This window comes from Astatotilapia calliptera, chromosome 6, assembly GCF_964374335.1.
Source record: "Astatotilapia calliptera chromosome 6, fAstCal68.1, whole genome shotgun sequence".
In the NCBI taxonomy this organism is placed as follows: Eukaryota; Metazoa; Chordata; class Actinopteri; order Cichliformes; family Cichlidae; genus Astatotilapia; species Astatotilapia calliptera.
The window spans coordinates 9,235,606-9,256,583 of record NC_137427.1 but is presented as its reverse complement, the minus strand read 5'-3'; the positions used below and the strand labels follow the sequence as shown (position 1 = coordinate 9,256,583).

The 20,978-nt window shown below is 40.3% G+C and overlaps 1 protein-coding gene across 6 annotated transcripts; it reads right to left on the bottom strand.

Annotated features, from left to right (window-relative positions):
• Nucleotides 1–35: 35 nt before the first annotated feature.
• Nucleotides 36–20,562, bottom strand: LOC113023734 (girdin-like). Of its 6 annotated transcripts, none has more exons than XM_026170060.2 (29): nucleotides 19,445–20,562; nucleotides 19,273–19,364; nucleotides 17,937–18,042; nucleotides 15,559–15,628; nucleotides 15,192–15,250; nucleotides 15,023–15,106; nucleotides 14,731–14,871; nucleotides 14,391–14,569; nucleotides 13,431–13,512; nucleotides 12,567–12,725; nucleotides 12,252–12,398; nucleotides 11,961–12,105; nucleotides 9,777–10,424; nucleotides 9,478–9,683; nucleotides 9,187–9,381; nucleotides 8,386–8,516; nucleotides 8,138–8,279; nucleotides 7,888–8,061; nucleotides 7,440–7,601; nucleotides 7,023–7,300; nucleotides 6,723–6,866; nucleotides 6,424–6,610; nucleotides 6,085–6,230; nucleotides 5,805–5,897; nucleotides 3,755–3,966; nucleotides 3,014–3,094; nucleotides 2,213–2,449; nucleotides 1,967–2,032; nucleotides 36–1,720 (listed from the first exon to the last, which is right to left on the bottom strand). In XM_026170060.2, the coding sequence occupies exons 1-29, from the start codon at nucleotides 19,505–19,507 to the stop codon at nucleotides 636–638; spliced, it is 5,514 nt and encodes a 1,837-aa protein (XP_026025845.2). In that variant the 5' UTR covers nucleotides 19,508–20,562; the 3' UTR covers nucleotides 36–635. The 6 variants fall into 6 exon arrangements, with proteins under 6 accessions (XP_026025845.2, XP_026025846.2, XP_026025847.2 ...); XM_026170061.2 differs by having other exon boundaries at nucleotides 8,138–8,276; XM_026170062.2 differs by having other exon boundaries at nucleotides 11,961–12,036.
• Nucleotides 20,563–20,978: the final 416 nt, after the last annotated feature.

The following is a 20,978-nucleotide window of genomic DNA, read 5'->3' as shown; positions in this document are numbered from 1 at the left end:
GCGGGCCCAGGTTACAAAAGAATGACGAGCAAAAATTTTTCACATTTTGCACAGGTTTCTTTATTTAAGGGAAAATAGCGTTCACGTAGTAGAAGATATACACACGTCTTACATATGAGCAACACTTCCCACCTCAGATTCAAATACAAAATAAAAGAGACTCTAAAAGCAGTGCATAATAAGTTATAACTCGTGTATGAGGAACAGAACATAAATAGAAGTTACAAAAATGAATACAATATTTTTGGCAAACACGAATATATTTACAAGTATGGCTAAGGTCTGAATGACACGCATAAATCTAATTAATTAGAGGTTAAACAGGAGATCTATCTACATATCACTGAATGAAATTAAACATCATTTGTGCAAAACAATAACCAACGTGTAAATAATACTGTAACACTTTTGATCTGCTGCTCAGGTTGATTACTAAAGCAATGTAAAAAAAATATCAGAATGTCTTTTTATTGAACACACTTTTATAGGAGTTATGTACTTAGGTAGCCAGTGTAATACAGTGCAAACATACTGATTGCTTAAAATCCTTGTGTGCTGTGATGAATAATTGCTTCATAGCCACCTGCTTTATTTGAGTGACTAATTGTACAGTGATGTGACAGTGACGGCTGCTTTCATGCAACTGTGAGCTGCTCGTCTTTCCCTTCCAGCCCAGCTGCATGCTCTGGATTTTGACTCTGCTCATCTGCCATATTAAGAACTGTTTGCGGTGTGTTTTCGACAGATTTTGAGATTTCTCGTGAACAGGTTTGATCCAGAGGTGAATTTTGACAGAGGACGGTTCGGTTGGTGTCAAGCCCATCTAGACTAGTTGTGGTGGTAACCACAGAATCACCAAAGATTGTATTGGAAAAGACATATTTGAAAGTGAATGAGGAGTCAAAAAGTGGCTCCTGCACAGCTGCTGGGTCTCTTGGAGGTTTGACAGGAGGAATGGGCGCAGGCTCACTGTTCTTAATCTCTGGCTCTGGTTGTTGATTCGGGCTTGCTGCTTCTTCCTTAATATTGCTCTCTGAATACTCTGAAACCTGGACAGGGACCAGGTCAGTCTTGACTATCACCTTGTAGTCACTGCTGACACTGGATCGTCGGGACGAGCCCTCTGCTGTTGAAATGACACTGCTTGCGCGAGGGAGACTTTTGGGAGACCACGGCCCTTTAAGTCGCCCTTCTTTTCCCATCGGGGAAGAGAAGCAGTTGAGGCAGCCAGACATTGAGGATGACTTGCCCTGAACATACAACACTGTGATTGGTGAACAAGCAGAGGCTTTGGTAGTTTCAACTTTGCTTGTGCTCAGTTTAGGATTCATCCCATTGAGTCCTGGATTGATTTTGCCTGTACCTCCTGAATCTGATGCGCGCCTTGTCATCTTCCCCCTTGACCCTCTTCGAATACTTTTTGTGCCCCTTCTAAGCCAGAAGTCCTGAGGCAGAACAGGATCTCTCTGTTTTGGTTCACATTGGATATCTGAAATCTTACTGTTAGCAGTGGGCATGGTAGAGGCTTTCTCTTTGTGCTGCTGCTTTGTGTGCAGGGGGGTTGAGGCATCACTGGGTGGTTGGTAGGAGGAGGAGGAAGAACGACGTGACGGAGGGTGCTGGACAGGGCTGCTTCCATTTGACCACGGCTCATTCTCCAGGCTCAGGTTGAACTCAACACTGCTCTCACTTTGGGCCCTGCTCTCAGCGCAATTCAGCCCTGAAAAGAGATTACAATGTTTTTTCAGAGCTAAAATTTATATGAAAATCATTTTAAAAAACATCTCTCTGCTCTTTCACCTTGATATGCTAAATGACCAATAGGGAGCAGCAGTTAACAGTTGCTGGCACTAAGGATCAACATAGAGATTAATATGAAACAAGGTCATGATTGCGATTTGATGGATTTAGTCTTAATTCCTGCATGTTTGTTGAATCCTCTAAATGAGTATCCCAAAGGTTTTACCGTGATTTTGCAGCTCATCATTGTCCTCAAGTCCAGATGGCAAATTGCTGTCATTTGAATGCTTATCTGTGGGGCAAAGAATAAAACAATTATTGTGTGAATGACACTTTTCTATGCTTAGGCAAGAACAGCGCGTGACAGTGTTTTAATTTAATTACTCTGCACTTTATTTTACTATATAATCAATTAAAATTAACAAAAGAAAAAACAAAAACAAAACAAACACTAGTTAATGGATGCCTCTACCTGTCAACTCAGAAACATCTGGAACAATGTCAGTGGTGGTGCTGTCGAGATGGACAGATGGCAGAGTGGTGGTATGAGGAAGGGGGAGGATGGACGAGATGGAGTCGGTAAATGATGAGGTCAGTGGGTCTTTCCTGCTTTCCTCCACATCAGCTTCTGACTCTTCCAGCTGTACTGAGCTGTCAGGCAAGCAGTTTACCTCTAATGGGGGCGAGGGACAGACTAAGCTGCTCAGGGCTTCATTGTTGGATGAAAGAATGGAAGAAGTGGGATGTGGATGATGTAAAGGAACAGAAAGATGAAATGGCTGTGAAGATTATGAGGGTTTTTTTTTCCAGTAGTGTGGTCACTATATAAACAGATGTAAAGGATGGAGCTTTTACATTATAATCTCAATCTGTTTCGCTTTCACTGCAGCCTGGGATTACAAAGCTACTGCCACAAAAGTCTCTTCCTGCAATGCAGCATTTCTTTGACCTCTGTGGTTCTAATAAAATACCCCACACTGTTCCAAATATAGCCACTCTGTTAGAAAATAAGTCCTGCAGCAGCCTGTATCTGCAAGAACATGCAATATCATAACAAATAACTTTAAATTAGGCTGGTGAAATGAGTTTGCCAATGATGTCCACACTGCTAACACATTACCCAGTTATTTTAGAACTTGGGGACAATGACAAATCAGATATGAGTTAGTGGTATGCTAGCATTAAAAAAGCATAAAGCACAAAGCTGTTGGAATTACTGAAGTAAGTAAAAAGGGCAAGATGAAGCCAGACAACGGACCACAGTCTTTCTTACATATGGAACGCCGAAACAGGGACTTGACTTTGTCTCTGTCCTTCAGCCGGTTCCTCATACGGGGAAACATTTTCAGAGTGGCTTTTTAAGAGTGACCACATGGGAGACACGCAGAACAGATAGAAGGGAGGGTGTGGATGCCAGCAGAGAGTAAGGGGAAAGAAAGAGAGGGGAGAAGTAGGAAGGGCAAAGACAAGGGGAAAAGAGAGCCGAGGGTGTTGGGAGGAGTGAATAAAAATATAAAGACAAGAGAAAGACAAAGGGGAGAAATACTGAGGATTCCTCAAGAAACTTGACACACCTCATGCACTGGAAAGAATGATGCTTTGAACATGAAACACACACAACATACTCTGATTTTTAATACACTAAGTATGCTTCTGTAAGTTTTCTTTCTGAGTTACTGATAACTAGTTTGTTCACACACTGCCATTGGTATATGTATAGTTACCAAAATGCACATATAAATGATGTGGAAACAGGTTTAGTTTAAAATACACATATTTATTTAAGCTTTCGCACCTTGATGGAAAATCTTAAGGCAGAAAATGGCTTTTTTGTCAAATTCTGGGAAGATGAGCGTCCTTCACACGTAGATGTACATGGACCTGATTTGTCCGTCACTTCACTCATGCATCTCTGTACAGTGGCTGTGAATTGGATCTTACATGAACGCACCTGTATGATCTGCATGTTTCAGCTCTGATGATGATCTTTTGAATTTGAGAAGGAAATACTCACTGCTGTTACGTTGGGGTGAGATGACATCACATGCTGATGTGGAGGCTGAGCCTCCAGAGCCATTTGAGCTGATGAAAGAACTGTTGTCGTGACAGGAGAGCTGAGGCTCAGGAACGCCTGAGTGTGTGGGTGTGGGTGGGCGTTCAGGCCCATGCTCGCGGCTATTGGATTTCATCAGCTTCTTCAGCTTCAAAGTAATCCAGTTCCCACGTCTGTGGAAGAGCAGATAATTCAAGGGAAATCAAATAAATAATATAACACAGAGGATGGTCTGCACAGAAAATGCACTGGGCATCGATGTGGTTAAGCATCACCACTTACCCATCGAATTAAGCTTGAAATTCTTGTGATCAGATTAAACAATCAATACTTGAAGTTCATTCAGGAATATCTTAAAGATGTAAAAATGGTAAATGGTAAATGGCCTGTATTTATATAGCGCTTTACTAGTCCCTAAGGACCCCAAAGCGCTTTACATATCCAGTCATCCACCCATTCACACACTGGTGTGATATATCCCAACAGAGACCTTCACTCTCAGTGTGCAGGCTTACTTCTAGTTCCAATTAGGGCTGCTCGATTATGGCAAAAATGATAATCACGATTATTTTCACTGAAATTGAGATCACGATTATTTGACGATATTTATTTAACCCTTTAAGACCTACCATAGAACCAAGTCCACCAGAGCTTATATTATTTTTTTACATGCTGTAGTGCCATTTGTGGGAGCATTTCAAGTTGCTATACATCAATACAACTGTTATAGCCCATATTTTAATAATATGTATGCATTAAGTCCATAGTAATTACATAAATTGCAAAAAAGTGCAATAAACTACAAAAAAATTGAAAATCGCTTTTGTTTTGTTTACATATATTTCTACTTGGAGAAATTTAAGAGGTTTATCCCTCAAAACTTTAAATACAATAAAGTTGCAAAAAAATAGTTTCCCACCACAGGAAATTTATTTTGAGTGTCTTCATAGTTTTATTTTGGAGATACAGCAATTTTTATATACTGCAGGAAAAACAAAAAACAATCCTATGATGCAAATTTGCAAAGAAAACAGCAGGTGCATCATTTCACTGTGGGAAGTGTTACGAACAGCTGATAGGAACGGCAAAGCGTGTTTCTGGAATATTATGTTTTTGTTCCTGCAAGCGCTTTTTATGCAATTTTTGCAAAGCTATATGTGGAACGAAACCGTGACCGAGGACAAGCTGATGGCATAAGATGTAAGTACAACTCCTCTGGTTTCATATGCAAAACAAATTATTGCGCTATAGCTTACACGGTTCAGGTTCTACAGGGATTTAAAAATAGTTACGCAAAACGGAGCATGCTGCTCTGACTGGCTTTAAAGGGTTAACAATGACTTTAAAAAAATAATATAAAATAGTGTGCAACACCACTGAAGTTTTTTTTTTTTTTTAAACTCTCTTTTCAACCAACGGCAGTCACTCTCCAAATAACTTCTGCTTAGCTTTCCGAGCTTCCCTCGGGTCCTCTTAATCAGCGGTCTCCACCCTTTTTTGCGCCACGGACCGGTTTATGCCCGACAATATTTTCACAGACGGCCTTTAAGGTGTCGCGGATAAATGAGGGAGGGGCTAATAATCGGCTCAGTCATTTTTAATGATCGTTGAAAGCCCAGATCGTAATCGTGATTAAAATTCGATTAATTGAGCAGCCCTAGTTCCAATGGTTTCCAAAAGTTGAACAGGAGGCAGAGCCTTCAGGTATGAGGATCCTCTAATTAGTATAAGTATAAGGCTTAGTGACTCACGTGAGCCTGAAGCTAGCCTGAGTTATGCAGCTATAGGTTCAGGCTGCTGAGGGTCTTGCCATGATGCACTGAACATTTCACTTTTCTTTATCCTTATGCATTCACATGCCAGAAATATGACTACATACAAATGAATCATGTTCCATGCTATGAAATTGCCTTAATTGATCAAATAACTGTCCCTATGAACTGGAATTTATGTAAAAAGTTATAAAACTTGTTTCATCAACATAAACATGAAAATAAAGGTGTCCCCTTACCTGCGAGGAGGCGAGGGCTCATAAAACTTATATTGGTCCATTATCTTTTCCTCCAGCTTCTCTTTCTGCCTCCTCAAATGATTAAGCTTGTCACTGAAAAGAGAGAGATTATAGGTTAATCATCAATAGAATTTAGGTCTCACTAAAGGGGCATTTTTGATATCCTAATTAGCGAAATGTTTTGTTGTCTGCAGGTACCAAACATTGTTAAGTCCATTAGCAAAATACTATAGCATGAAGATTTGATCATGGTAAACTTACTATTGTCCTGTGCACTTACATATACTGGCGTTCTTCAACATGAAAGAGATCTTTGCTCTCCATAGTCTGCTCCAGCAAAGTCCGGTTCTGTAGCATCAGGGTCTCAATCTGGGCGAGCAGGTGGCGGTTCTCTTCCTCGAGGTTGCCCTTCAACTGGCTCAGCAGCTAAGCGTCAGATGAACATGCATGCTTATAAATAAACATCTATCAAAAGTCGCACTGATATGCAATTGTGAAAATAGGGTTGATAGGTTTCAGCCCCTTTGGAATTCTGAATTGGTTAAGCATTTGAAAAAAATGGTTGAAAGTTGTTATTTTAATGCAACCGTCAGATTATTCACAGGATTTGAAAGCATACCTCACACTGGTTTGTGAGTTTTGTGCACGTGATGTCGAGCTGCTGATAGTCCTTTTTGAGCTTCGAAAAGTCTGCCTCTAGCCACGTGTGCTCCAGCTTGGCCTCATTCAGCTGGCTCTTGAGCTGCTTGTGATCTGATGTCAGCGCTTCGTTATCGTTAAGAAGCTGGCGGTATGTCTGGTTCAGCCTTAAAAAATTATGTATCATGAGAAAAATTTCCTTTGTTGATATATCCACATATATATACATGCTTTGGAGTTTGTGTGTGTGTGTAGGTTTGTGTGCATGCACGTTCTCACCAGTCTTTCTCATCACGGAGTCTGCAGCACTCAGCAGCCGTTGTCCTGTGCTGTTCTTTCTCCAAAGCCATCCTCATCTGCTCCTCCTTGAGGGCTTTCTCCAGGTCTTCTAATTTGCTACGTTGCTGCAACAGGCTGTTGTATCTAAATAACAATCCAAACATGAATATGAAGTTCATGTTTGGGTTTAGGTTAACTGGCAATGCTCAGATTAAAGATATGAATGATCCTTAAGACAAGTGGTTTAAATGAACTTGTATGCAAACTTTTACCATCGTCCACAGCTCTCTTGTGACCTACCTGTCTTGAAGAGTGCGATGCTCCAGTTCCAGTGTGCGGTGGGCATTTTTCAGACAGCCGTGTTTGCCCATCAGGGCCTCATACTCCATGGCTTGTCGCTCATGCAGGACTGCCAGGCGCTCATGATCTCGTAACAGCTGCTCTTGAGCACCACGCAGCTCTTCACGTTCATGTATAGCACTGTCCCGTTCACTTTCTGCCTTAGACTGCTGCTGCTGCAGCTGAGTGTTTTGGGCCATAAGGGAGGCGCTCTGTGAATTCAGTGTTGACTTTTCCACCTGGAGAAAAACACCAAGGAATTAATGTAACATAAATAGTTTATGTATGCTGTTTACAAGAGCAGAAGCTTACCAGAGGATATTACAGAAGCTTTTATGTGAATTCTGTTACAGAGACTAGTGTGTATTGTAATGACACCTGCAGGGTTGCATTGTGTGTCTGCAATGCTGTGTTGTTCTCCTGCAGTGAGGCAGCCTGCCGCTGCAGGGCAAGGACCTGAGCCTGCTGGCTGTCAGACTGACTTTCCAGCTGTTTTAGCTGGGCTTGTAAAGCCTGGCGTTCTGCCTCCAGTGTCGCATTCTGCATAAGAGAGCAGGAAGATATTATGACAAACTGTAGCGTGGTATTAGCTTTAGCATAATTTGTGTGCCATTATCAAAAATAGGGAATCTCTGTGTACAGGAACCCATGATATAATTTAATATTGTACAGCTTTATGTGTTCTATGTTCCTCTTTATGTGTTTACAGAAATGTAAATGGACTGCTACTTATTTAGACACTTTTCTATTTTAACTGAGCACTCAAAGCACTTTTTACTACGAGTCTCATTCACCCAATCTCTCTCACACACACAATGTCACTTACATTTCTCTCGACTTCAATGAGGCGATCTTTTAGCTTTAGCAGTTCTTTGGTAGCTTCCTGACTTTCACGTAGCCATTCACTCATGGCCTTGCCAGTTTCTCTTGGAGGTGTGGAACTTGATGTTGTCCTCTCTTCCTCCTGCCTCTGTTGCAGGGCTTCATAGCTCAGCTTCACCTGTGTGATGGAAGACAGTCGTTCAAGTGGATCCAGAGAAACTAACAGGTCTGGGAAGCTTAACTTTATTCCTTACACTCTTTAGTTCCTGGCGCAGCTGCTGATTCAGAGAGGAGGATTCCTGCAGACGGGCCTCCAAAGAAGCCAACTTGTCGTCTTTTATCTGCAGAGACTTTTTCAGAGATGTCTCCAGCTCAGACTCGAGCATTTTGAACCTGCTGTGTATAGAAAATTATTTTGCGTTATAAAACTTTGCATTTGTTATAACATTCTCTTAAATAGTTACGTGATGGGAACAGAAAGCTCCAAAGAGTATGCACAGACCTGTTATCTGGTCTCTCTTGTTCAGCCTGATGTGCACTCTCCTGGTTCAGGACCTTCATTTCCAGCTCATGGGAAAGCCTCTCTAGTTCATTGTCTCTTTGCTGGGTTCTCAGCTTCTCGCTAACTAGCTCCTAAAGATAGACAATACATTTCAAATAAAACAAACAGGTTTCCATAATAGCAGTATTGCTTAATCAGAATCAAAATCAGAATACTTTATTAATCCCTAAGGAAATTATGTAAGGGACGGCAATGTCATTTAGTTGGCCTGAAGTAGTTATATGAAGACTGCCACTAAAGGTTAAGGTGCTTAACACATTTATTAGACCACCACTCATAAAAAATAAAGAAAATATGAATATTTTAGAAATCTGTCAAAAGCTTGTGTAAAACTAAAAATTATATTGTTATTTATTAGGTAAATAACAAAATGAATTCATGTTTATACCTAAATTTGAGCCAGCAAAGTAGACAATTTTTACTGCAAGTAAACAATTAAAATTTGGGATCTTAATCAAAACATAATGATATTCTTTACTATTTTTTCAGTATTTTTAGTAAAACTGTAAATTTGAAAATTCATGAATAACAACAATATTTTTATTTTAGTGTTAAAAATGTAATGTTGATATAAAAAGCTTGTGCTTCTGGTGTATTAATGATTACAGAAACACAAAATAAAATCATTTTAGTAATTACCAGTACGGTTAGGCCAGCTTTGGCATAAACCTTAGATTGGGTGACAGTCTAATAAATGTATTAAACGCTGTCGGTCATGTTATGCATCCAGTCAGTCCTCACTTCTCTGAGGGTTGCCAGGGTTCTCTGGTCGATAGCAGCCTGCTTGGTCAGTTCTCTGTTGTCTCTCTCCAGGCCTTTCACCCTCTCAGCAGTTTCCCTTAATCCGTCCACTTCCTTTACAAGAAAACGCATCTCCCTTTCCAAGCTAGCCATACAGACATTACTGCTGTCTAATTTGGCTTCTTGGATTTCAGCCTGAAATACAGGAAAGTAGAACAGTCGATAAGGTTTCCAAACATTATCTAACGCTAGAAAACTGATATCTTTATTTTTTTTTTAAAAATTGTCCACCTGTTGCCGGAGTCGTCGATTCTCTTTCTCTAGCTGCCTCTTGTCTCTCTCCAGGGCAGTTGTTTCATGCTCCAGGGTCTGCTTCTCTGTTTCTAACTGCTCCAGGCGTCGTGCAGAGATGCGAAGTTCCTCTAAAGAGGCCTGCAGGCTCTGATTCTCTGCTTCCAGCTCCTCAACCTCTGCCTCTAGACGCTGAACCTTTCGGTCTTGAACATGGAGAATGATAGAAGAAATAAATTAATCTGAAAATGTTTTGCTATATAAGTACAAAAACACTACTTATTTTCTATGGGACCTACCAGTGTTGTCAAGTGAAGTTTGTAGATGCTGATTTATTGTGTCCAGGGCCCTGCATTTGGCCTCTAGCCGCTGTGTGTGCTTGCTGGCATAGGAGGAGCGTGTTGGCAGACCTGTGAAGATGCTTTCATGGCGGGGACTGCTGTTCTTTGAGCCAGGCGAGTGATCATGTGACCTCACAAAATAATGGCGCCTATTGTGATTGTTTTCTAAGACTTCCAAATCAGACATCCTTTCTTTGAAATGGTCTCCACTATCTCCATCCTCTAGCTGTCCTTTCTCCTGGATATTACGCTCTGGATTAGCTGTGAGATGGTTCACACTCTGGACTCGCTCCAACTCCTCGGTGTCTAGCTGCTGATGGCAGCTTAAATCCCCATTTAGCATCGACTCTGTTACAATACTGAGGGAGACTCCATTAGAGTGATTTTTAGCATTCGAGCAGGAGGTCTGCAACACAGAGGACTCGTCTGTTGATGAGGTACAGTTGTTACTACACATCGCCAGGTGGCTATGTTTGGTTTGTGTGATGTTATTAACAGAAGCTCTGAGCTCCTCTATAATCTTCAGGAGATGTTTGTTCTCTTTCTCCAGTTTCAGCAATCGACTGCAGGCCCTCTCACTGACCTCCTCACTCAGGGTCTGCTGGCCTTTTGACAAACACACAAACACACAGTTAGTTTGCAAGACGCTTGAGAGAAACAAGTGAAAATAGCTCACTTTTCTAGGAATGTTATTAACTGGTCACTTTCACATTCTGCAATGCTGCTATTTGCAAAAATATCATTAAAAATAAGTTTGGTATCAGTAGAAGCGCCACTCATATGTACAGACATGCCTCTGATTCACTTTTTGTAACAGAGATTCATTTAACAAAGACAATAAAAGTCACATCTTAAGCCTGATTGTTGAGTATTTCAAGTAAATAACTTATTTAAGAGATGGCACAATAATGCATGCACACCTTTACATAACTTATCCTTATCTACTCTCACTGGAAAGTACACTATATTGCCAAAAGTAGTCACGCATATGAACTTGAATGACACAGCATTCTTAACTCGCAGAGTTTAATATGATGTCGTCCCATCCTTTCCTGAAATAGCAGCTTCACATTTTTCTGGGAAGCCTTTCCACCAGGTTTAGGCGTGTGCTTATGGAACATTTTGACCATTCATCCAGAGGTTGGACATGATGTTGGACGAGAATGCCTGGCTTGTAGTCTCAGGACTCTGTGCAGGCCAGTCAAGGTCTTTCAGGCCAAACCTGCTGATCCATTTCTTTTAGGACTTTGTGCACTGCTCATCTGAATGCACTGGGCTATCTTCAAACTATTCCTATACATTAGGAGCATTAAATTGTTCAAAATGTCTTCATTCTTTTCACTGGAACTAAGGGGTCTGTCAGGGGCTGGGTCTGTAGCCTGACATTTTGAGGTTGTTTTTGTATTATTGGTGCCTTATGTTATATTGGAAATATGTTAAGTTCTTGTGTTGCTATTATTAGTTAGGACAGGGGTGGGCAACTCCAGGCCTCGAGGGCCGGTGTCCCTGCAGGTTTTAGATGTGTCCTTGAACCAACACAGCTGATTTAAATGGCTAAATTAGCTCCTCAACATGTCCTGAAGTTCTCCAGAGGCCTGGTAACAAACTAATCATGTGATTCAGGTGTGTTGACCCAGGGTGAGAGGTTAGCCACACCGGCTATGCAGCCGTGACAGGGCCGAGCCCAACTGAAAATCAATCCCATGCCATAATCCATCCTCCACCAAACGTTACACTTGGGATAATATAGTCATAAAATTATTATTCTCCTGGAAAACTATAAAACCTAGATTTATCCATTGGATTGGCAGATGGGGAAGTGTGATGCATCACTCCAGAGTCCAGTGGGGGCATGCTTTACACCGCTGTATCCAATGCTTTGCATTGCACTTGGAGATGTAAGGCTTGGATACAGCTCTTCAACCATGGAAACCCATTCCATGAAGTTATCTACACACAGTTCTTGAGCTAATCTGAAGACCACGTGAAATTTGGAGGTCTGTAGTGACTGACTCTGCAGAAAGTTGGTCACCTCTGCACACTACCTGAATTCAGTGATTTGGATGGGTAAGTGAATACTTTTGGCAATATATTGTAGATTAGCCTAAGCTCTCATTATTCCTTCTTTACACCCACTCTTACCCTGGGAGCTTTCTGTGGTCTTGGAGAGTTGCTCTAACTCCCAGCCTAGGTGCTGGGACTCCTCCATACTCCTCCTCTGTGCCAAACACAAAGCCAAGTTGTCCGTTTGCAATTCCTCAATGCGCCTCCGATCTGCCTCCCTCTCCTTAAGTGAAAACCCAAACTATAAGCGGTGGTATAAGAGCGCTACCTGTCCAGCTGGTGAACAAGCTAGATGAACATTAAAGATGAAATCTAACCTTCCAGATATTTTAAATGATATTTCTGGTAAACTCTGTGGAGATGTCTGACCTGTTCCATGTCATGGACCTGGGCCTTCAACAGCAGATTGTGTTTCTCCAGCTGGTGGATTTTATCTGAGCGTGCCCTCCAGCCTTCCAGTTGATCTTCCAAAACCTCTTTAGTCTCCTGGAGTACCCTATTATCCTCCTTTAGCTCCTGAAACATGAAAAAATATTTAAATTCACCTTAAATACTAAACCACACTGAATCCCACCCAATCATCATATTTCTCTTTATTTGAATCTTTCACTACACTAGTTAATTAAAAGTCTATTGTATGTTTGTAATGTATGTATGTTCTACATGTATTTATTCTGCCTCAACCTCCACTTTGGCTTTGTAGAACTCCATCTTGTGCAGTTGCTCCCTGTAGCGTCCCACTTCACTCTCCAGCTTGTCCGCCTTGATGGCTCGCTCTCTCAGGGCATCCAGTTCATCACGGTAAGTGCGGGCTGCGCGTGCATCCAGAAGCAACTGGGAATTCTGGTAAAGTTAAGAGAAAAGAATGTTTTATAACAAAAAAGTCTTAAGCTTGATACAGCTTTTTATAGTCAGAAATTTCCGCCATAAACTCTAAAGTTCATCATCAAACATCAGTTCAACATCAAATAGCTAAAACAGCAGAGAACACTGACTTAGTTTAGTTGGAAACACGAATGGAAGATTTGTGTGTTTTTTGTTATGGTAAGACGTGAACATCCAATCTGTTGTCATGTGATAACTTTATCAGGGAAAGCCAAGGCACATATAAGTAAGTAAAATGTTATTAATAAAGAACCTTTAGAGACAAAGATCATGATTAAGTGTTTCACAACAATATAAAATTTAAGGTGATATAATAACTTTTTCCATTCCACTAGACAAAAATGGCTGTAAGAAATTAAATACTGCTTTTATTTTCACTAAATATTTAATTGTTATAAATATATGAACCATGTTAACTAGTGTGACCATCTAAGCCACAAATGCAAATTGAGATTTCCCGAGCAGACAAATCCACAGGGGCTTTAGCTGTACATCTGAGTCAGTGTTCAGAGGTTTAAGTTAGTAGTTATTAAGCACGGAGCTGCAGCAAAGTACAGCGTTCAATAATCTGCATAAGCTGCAGAGAGGTCAGGAGGTTACTGTTTGTCACCATTAGCTGTGATTTTTTTTTTTCTTTTTTCAACGTGTTCTTTGACTTCAGACCTCCTGCTGGATTCTCTTCAGCTCAGCCTCCATGTTCTCCAACTCATGTCTGCAGTCCAGCATTTGTTCACTCTTCTCCTCTCTGGTGTCATGTGTGGATCACAGAGAGACATAAAGTTGGGAGGTTAGCATGCGCTACATTTTAAACACGAATTGAAAATGTTTAAATAATAAGTAAGCATAACAGAAATATAAGCAATTCTGACAAAATGGATCAAACATTAGCTGTTAAGCTTCATTTCTTTCCTTCCCACATGCTGATGACAAAAAAAGTGTGTTAATTTTCTTATATAAAAAAGAATAGTCTAAGGCCATTCAAAAAAATCAGAGCATGGCTTTATGTGACATTGTGTTTCTGAACAGTATGTGAGCTGATGGGATGGACAGCAATGATGGAACTGAGATCTTGATTGGATCAGCTTTAGCGTGCGTGTGTTCGTGTGTGCAGTATCTGCAGATATGCAGAGCAAATATGGGTCAGTGGTAGTGCATAGGCATTGAACCTGCCAAGCAGGCAGTAATGTGGGCCAAACTCTGCAGGGCATCTCTTATCCTGTACTATCTCTCTCTCTCTCTGCCTCCTATTTATTCCCTACTGGCAGTTACACAGAGGAAACCCATTTACCAATCAGCACCGTTAGGAGGAACTCTACAATGCTTAACCTAATAATCTTTTAATGTGGGAGAAAAGCAAACGCTTTACTCTGCAAACATTTTGGTGACATGAAGGGGACAAAAGATGAAATAAATCTGGGCAGAAAAGTTCTACAAAAATTCCAACTTACTACAACCTCTTTTGTATTAGTTTGCCTTTTTTTAACGTTGATCCAATCTATGTAGTAACTTTCATATGAAAATGTTCTGATCTCCAGTTAGTGTAAAATATATCTTAACTTTTTAAGCTAATTTTAGTCAACAAACAAAGAAAACAATTATTTTTCCCACCTATCACATACTTACAGTTCTTGTCTAAGTCGTCTGATCTTTGCCTTAGAGTCAGCCAGTTCGACTGCAAGGTGTTGCTGGGTCCCCACCTGCTGCTGCTGAATTGTAGGAGAGTAGCTGGCAGACTGTGGGCTGGAGGGGCTACTGAGCAAACTTACCACACCCTCTTTCTCCTGCATTAGCTCTGCTATAGTCTGCAAATAGGAAGCAGGATTAATACTACAGGTTGAACATTAGTGATGAGTGTACAGTATCTGAGCTCAGTCTAAAATGAAAAGCATCTTAATAAAATAATATCCATTGTTCCTATAAAAATATGTAGCTAATACTGTTTGTAAATATGAAAATTAAGTACCTCCAGATGGGTATCCCTCTGATCCAGCAGGTGTCGGAGGTGTGTGGTCATGTTCCTTACTGCTGCCTCCATATCATCGGGGTGCAGCTCACTAGACTCCAACCACTGCAGATCCAGCACATTGTCTTGACTGTGAGTCAACTGTTAAACACGGGACATGACAATCAGCGTAGTTGAGGAAAGAATAATACAAAACACAGCAACTACACAAACAACTGCACAAAAACAAATGATTACCTGTAAAAAAAAAACGCTGTAGCATTCAAAGCATATGTCATATAAAGTCAAATACCTCCTGAATATGAGCAGCTATTGCTGCTTTTGTCTCAAAGTCAAGTGTCTGGATTCTCTCAATGTACTCCTCTTTCTTCTCACACTGTAAAAATGCAAAAATGCACAAATCTGACCCAGAAACGTAAAACATAAACACCATTTTAAAATATGAATCACTCAGTATTTACCTGAACTGCACATCCCAATAGTAATAGCAAAAGTTTCCTCATTTCATCCAGGCTTTGTTCTATGAGAGTAAAGAAATTGAATTATTGGAAAACAAACCCACTGGATCGAAGTAGGACTGCTGTCACGGATTTAAACTGAACACAGCGCTGGTTGGTGTATTTGGGTCATCACTTGCGGAAGCATTGCCATCAGAAGTTAGTGCGGCTATCAGACTGATAGCGGTGTGCAGTTGAATTAAAGGAGCTGAAAAGAGTCTGTTTCATTTTACAGACTCAAAGGTTTTCATTGTTAACTATTCAGAAATCGCTGACCACTGAAAATCAAGCGGTGCATATTGGGAATGTATAATCGTTTTAAAGAGCATACCACAGTAAGGAGTCCTGCCAAGCAGCAACACATTTGGCAAAGGAGTCATGATTAATTGTCTCAGATTATCCTACAAAAGAAGAGACAGAAAAGAGAAGAGAGATGGTTAGAGAAAAACCCCACATTTAGGCTAAAGTGAAACAAGGACAAAACACTTCTTGCATTCTAGCCAAAGTGTTTGAATAGATGGAGAAGTATGTATGTACAGCACATAGGACCTGCTCAAATACATGTATAGAAACACTGCCAACAAATGGTGAGTGCTCTGAATGGGTAAATGACAGAGCCAGTTTCCCTGGTGCCGTGGTGAAATTCTGTAAAACTGCTGCAGCCTTGTCCCTGCCTAAGTTTCCCATCATCCTTTCTTTTTGAACCTTATGCGAAAGCTCCTCTATAGAACTGCACTTGTTATTATTCTGTCTCTTTCATATTGAATCACTGCATCTCCTTAATGTAAGCTTTAGCTCCATTAGGTCAAAATCAAACAAAAATACACTAATTCAAACAGCTGCAGCTGCACTATTTGTTTAGCACAAATTATTAAATGACAGCAAGCTAGATGCTATACTCATGTTGTAATTGTAGACAGCGTCATACATACTAAACATGTTAGCCTTGTAACTTTGAACCATGTTCACACACTGACATTTAGCTGAAAGTTCCAGTTAAACCAGTGCAGCGGTCAAGTCTTTTAACTGATCTTAGAGAATGAAAATAACCAAAAATAGACTGCAACACTTCTAGATGCCCTAGATCTACAGTGCCTTACTAATAATAATTTTAATGCAAAAATAAACATGGCACGCTGCAGTTTATCTCAGACTGTCTCTGTTTCCATTCACTGGGGACAAACAACTTAAAATGTGTACAGTTAGGTCCTGAAGTCTTTGGATAGTGACACAGTTTGTGTAATATAGCTGTTTGTGTAACGTTACTGTATAGAGAAGTCGAGTGCAGAGTTTCAGCTTTAACTCGATGAGTTTAACGTAAGTATAGCATTAACTGAACTGCAGACGTTTTTATACATAGTTCCTCATTTTCAAAGTTTCAAAAGTAAGTGGACAAACTGACATAATTTTAAAGAAATAAGGATTGTTCTAACATTTGGATAAAAAAAATCATTTACAGCAAGTCTTAAGTCTAGAACCCATGAAGATCACGAAATGCTGTTTCCTCCGTTGAGATGCTCTACCAGACTTTTACTCCTGCCTGCCTTCTGTTGGTTCTCTCCTCCGTCAGTTATGCCCTCAATAACTGAAAAGCCTGTTCTACTGAGGTGAGATAAGATAACTGATTTGGCCATTGAAGAATATCCCACTTCTCTGCCTTGATAAACTCTTGGTTTGCTTTTACAGTGTGTTTGGGTCACCATCTATTTATGCTGTGAATTGCTGTTCAATCAATTTTGCAGCATTTAGCTACATCAGAGTAGAGATCATAGCCCGGTATAGTTCAGAATGCACAGCCCGTTCTCACTCCCGAGGCGTAACATGTCGACGTTTTGTCACCTAGCGTAAAATGTTACGCTTTGGGAGTGAGAACGTGTTGGAATGCACCCTTTTTAAAGAATAATTTGTCCACTGTTAAAGTTTCTGACAGATTGATTCTAGTTTTTCAGTCTAAAGATTATCTTCACTTGCATGGACATCCCTTTGGACCTCATTACTGAGTTTGTCAATTGTTCTGTTACTTTTCAGCCTCTAAGATTAGTATAAAAATAGACGATCTGTATAAAATTGTGTATAATTCCTAAACAATTAATGCATTTTTTTGATTTCTTGAATTAAAGATGAAAGTCTGAACTTCATTGAATGTTGACTCTTTGATTTAAAATGTATTGTGTTGGTGTGCAGAGGTACTATTAACAACATAACTAGCAGACATACATGTATGTTTTCAAAAAGCAACTACAGTAGAAATACTGCTACTGTGGTTTCATTTGTGTGGATTATCCTTTCCTTAAGATAATCAATTCATTGTCCTGTTCTCAGTGAAATCGCTTCTCTGGTGATTCTGACTGATTTCAAGGGTTAAATTGTGCTTAATTACTCTGACACAGACAGAAAATCCAAGATTTTAACACCACTGGTGTCTGCCCATGAATTTTGCAACTTTATACGTCAGTCTAAAGCTCTGTCTGTGACTCTGACTGCAGCTTTACTCTGGCTCTGGCTGTGCTCTAATGCCGCTCCTGTGCCGATTACACAGATGTTCACATGACTGAAATTTAGGCCATGCATCTTAAGAAGAACTAGTTGATCTTCTAAGTCATCCAGTATGTTGAAGTTAAAGTAAACCCAGACTATATTATAATCTGATGTTAAGGGAGATTGAAAGCTTAGCTGCTGCTATATCTATAAAAAAAAATGGGAACTCACCAGGTAAAATGTCTTGATCTGCTGCACGAGAAAGTTCAGGTTCTGGATCCTCTGACTTGGATCCTTGCTCATTTTCTTTGCACCCTGAGATGAAGCTGAAGGATTTCTGAAAATGTAACATAAAAGTGTTTTACTTGACATTACTGCCATTTTCAAACCAACCAGCAAGCAGTCAAACATAATTAACATGTTTGGATAAGAAGAAGCTGCAACTGATAGAAATCTTGACTCGGAAACATTCACAAGATCCCTATTCATTCCCAACTTTAGCCTGTGTGACATCATTCCTTCCTGCCAACAAACTGGAGTTTTGTTTTGTTGTGTTTCTAAAGCTTGATGTTGTTATAGGTTGTTATGGAGGTAAGATTTCATTACTGAGAAAGTGAAACATATATATACGCTTAATATACGATGATAAAAAGAAGAAGGCAAAGCGTAAAAAGAGTCAGTCATAATTATTGAAACAGACACAAATATAATGCTGAGCTGCCGAGTCTCCCTCTGTGTGCTGTTTGTCCTGTTCTGTACTCTTTCCCCCTCCCATCTGTGTCCCAGTGGCACTAAACACCAGGCCCTAATCCCAAAGGGTCTTCCCAATCCAGGAGATTATCCCGCCTCTTCCCCTCCCTTCAGTGCAACTTTTTTTTTTCATGTAGAACTGGTTATTGTGACCCTGGGGAGATAATTGGGGTGAATGGATACTATAGATTTGCAATGGCTAAAGAGCATTATCCACAAGTGCACTCGATCATAGTTTTTTTCCTCTTTCTTTGGAGTGCTTCAGTTTTAGTTAGGAGTCATCTATCAATCTTTGAAGTGTCATTTAACTTGCACATGAAGGCTTAACACACTGGTTTGGTAGTGTTTGCTAAGGACGAGGGTAATTCCCTCAGAACATAAGGCAAAACTATCATAATCTCTTAAGTAGCATCTTGCCAGTATGGATGAGGTCTCTCATGTTTTGGTTAATCTCTTGCCTTCAGTCTGGTCTGTCTCAAGCCGTACATCTCTGGGTAACTTTTATGCTAATTCTAACATTTATGTCAGACACCCAAACCTGTCAGTAATGAGGAAGTCTGCAGCTGACTACAAAGATCCCCTTTATTACTGCAGAGTAACAAAGCTGGTACTGTTGATCCCTGGATAAGAATGTTAGCAGATGCTTCATACAGTATCAGTGGATGCTACACCATGAAGCAAGAGGATCAGAAATCAGCAAAAAAAAAAGATTCTTTATTGACCACAGTCAGCCAAAAATCTGAATTTATCTTGACACAACTTAGATTGAAAATCAGATAAATGAACAGGAGGCTCAAACTGGGATAAAATTACTTACATTTGGGTCATTATGTCGTTTAGAAAGACTCCATCCAGCAGTTCAGAAAAATCCAAGTGCATGCCCCCATCATTTGGCACGAATGTCCTCACCTAAACAGCAAAGAGAATATGGGATTTGAGGTCGATATCACAGTATCTGTGAGGAGACCAGAGCATTGTACATCACTTACCCAAGTGACAAGTGGGCTCAGCATGAACTGATCCAGACAGGGCAGAAAAACTCCACTCTCCATCGTTAGCTAGGCTTTGAGTGACTGGTCTCAATAGAACATCCAAGTTGATTTAATCAAGAAAAAAAATATGATAGCACGAAATACATCTTTTAAATGAAGTGATCCAATCGTCTATTCAGGTCGTCCCGTCCATCTTCTTTAGAGAAGAATTCCCTCTGACACTGCGCTTTGAATTGTCTTTGCTTTCTCTCACAAACTCGTAAAATCTCGCGGTTTAATTTTCGATAAGTGAACGTTTAAACATGTGCGGATTTTGTCCCGGAACAGCACACACGGACATCCATCCTCTCTGGTCCTCTGCTGCAAAGGCATCTGCTGTCAATCCTCCTCCTCCCCCCCCCCCCCCCCCCCCCTCCTGCTCTCTGCTCGTCGCACTGAAAGAGTTGGCACTGCTGTATTAGGGATGTTTAAAGGAGCAAAGAAGTTTGAAAAAGTGGCATTTGAGCCAAATAGAAATATCACCTCCCTAATATAATTTAACTCTAAAAAAAAAAATCCCCTTGGGTTCATATTCTGAAATTACTGCAGCAGAAACGCCGAAATAGCTTTGCCTTTAATCTGTTACCATGGTGATAGCGCCCCCACCCCTTCCTTTCAGCAGCAGTAGCCTCTTTTCCACCGGGCAGCAGAAGTAAGGCTGCTGCTGCTGATACATCCACTTCAGCTGTAGCCACTTAGCATTGCTCGTAGATGCTAAGTGGAGCTATTAAATCCCCCTACTCCCCCAAAAAGAAAATGCAGCCCACCGGTAATTTTATACAGAAATACACAGTCCAACCCAGAAAGCACAGCAATCACTAAAAGCGTTAATCTGAATTCAAAAGGTTGCTAGACTAATCTAGAAACATATCAGAGACGTCGTTGAGGTTCTTACCTCTGAATACATCAGAATACATCCAAAATAAACTCACAGTACAAAACTTTGGCACGCAAAAGACCATAATGGTGTAACAGCACCACCTCGTGTTTAAGTTATACATTTTTTGTGCACAATTTCTAGATAAATTATGTTTCATCTTGTTCTCTCTATAAACTCCACAAGATGCTCGGTTGAACTTTCCCTCGTCCGATGTAAACTTATTTTAAACTCTTAATAAACAGTCATGAGTCTACTTCTCACCTTCCGGTGTTACACTCTCAAGACTCCGGGCGGAACACATGGGTAAATGCAATTCCCATTGCTACAAATTACAGTTTATACATTTAAAATCGTAAAGTTGTGTTTATATTAAGAGTGTCACAATAACCCTGAATGATATTGATATCTGGTCAATATTACTCGTAAGATAACATCATGAACAATTGTGCAATTGATCTTTCTATATGTTTTGTTCATTTATGATTCCAACAATAACTGTAAATGTGTACAAGTCTACATTACTGCTTTAGAACAGTAGAATGGTGGTTCCTAAAGTGTGGGTTGAGGCACCCTGCTAGGCATCAAAGGTACTGCAGATTGGCTGCAGAAATA

Coding starts and splice junctions, on each gene's coding strand:
- LOC113023734 (XM_026170060.2), bottom strand. CDS start 19,507: ATGGAGAGTGGAGTTTTTCTGCCCTGTCTGGATCAGTTCATGCTGAGC. Junction 8,280..8,385: donor CAAGAGAGACCAGATAACAG/GTCTGTGCATAC, acceptor TTCTATACACAG/CAGGTTCAAAATGCTCGAGT. Junction 7,602..7,887: donor TCATTGAAGTCGAGAGAAAT/GTAAGTGACATT, acceptor TCTCTTATGCAG/AATGCGACACTGGAGGCAGA.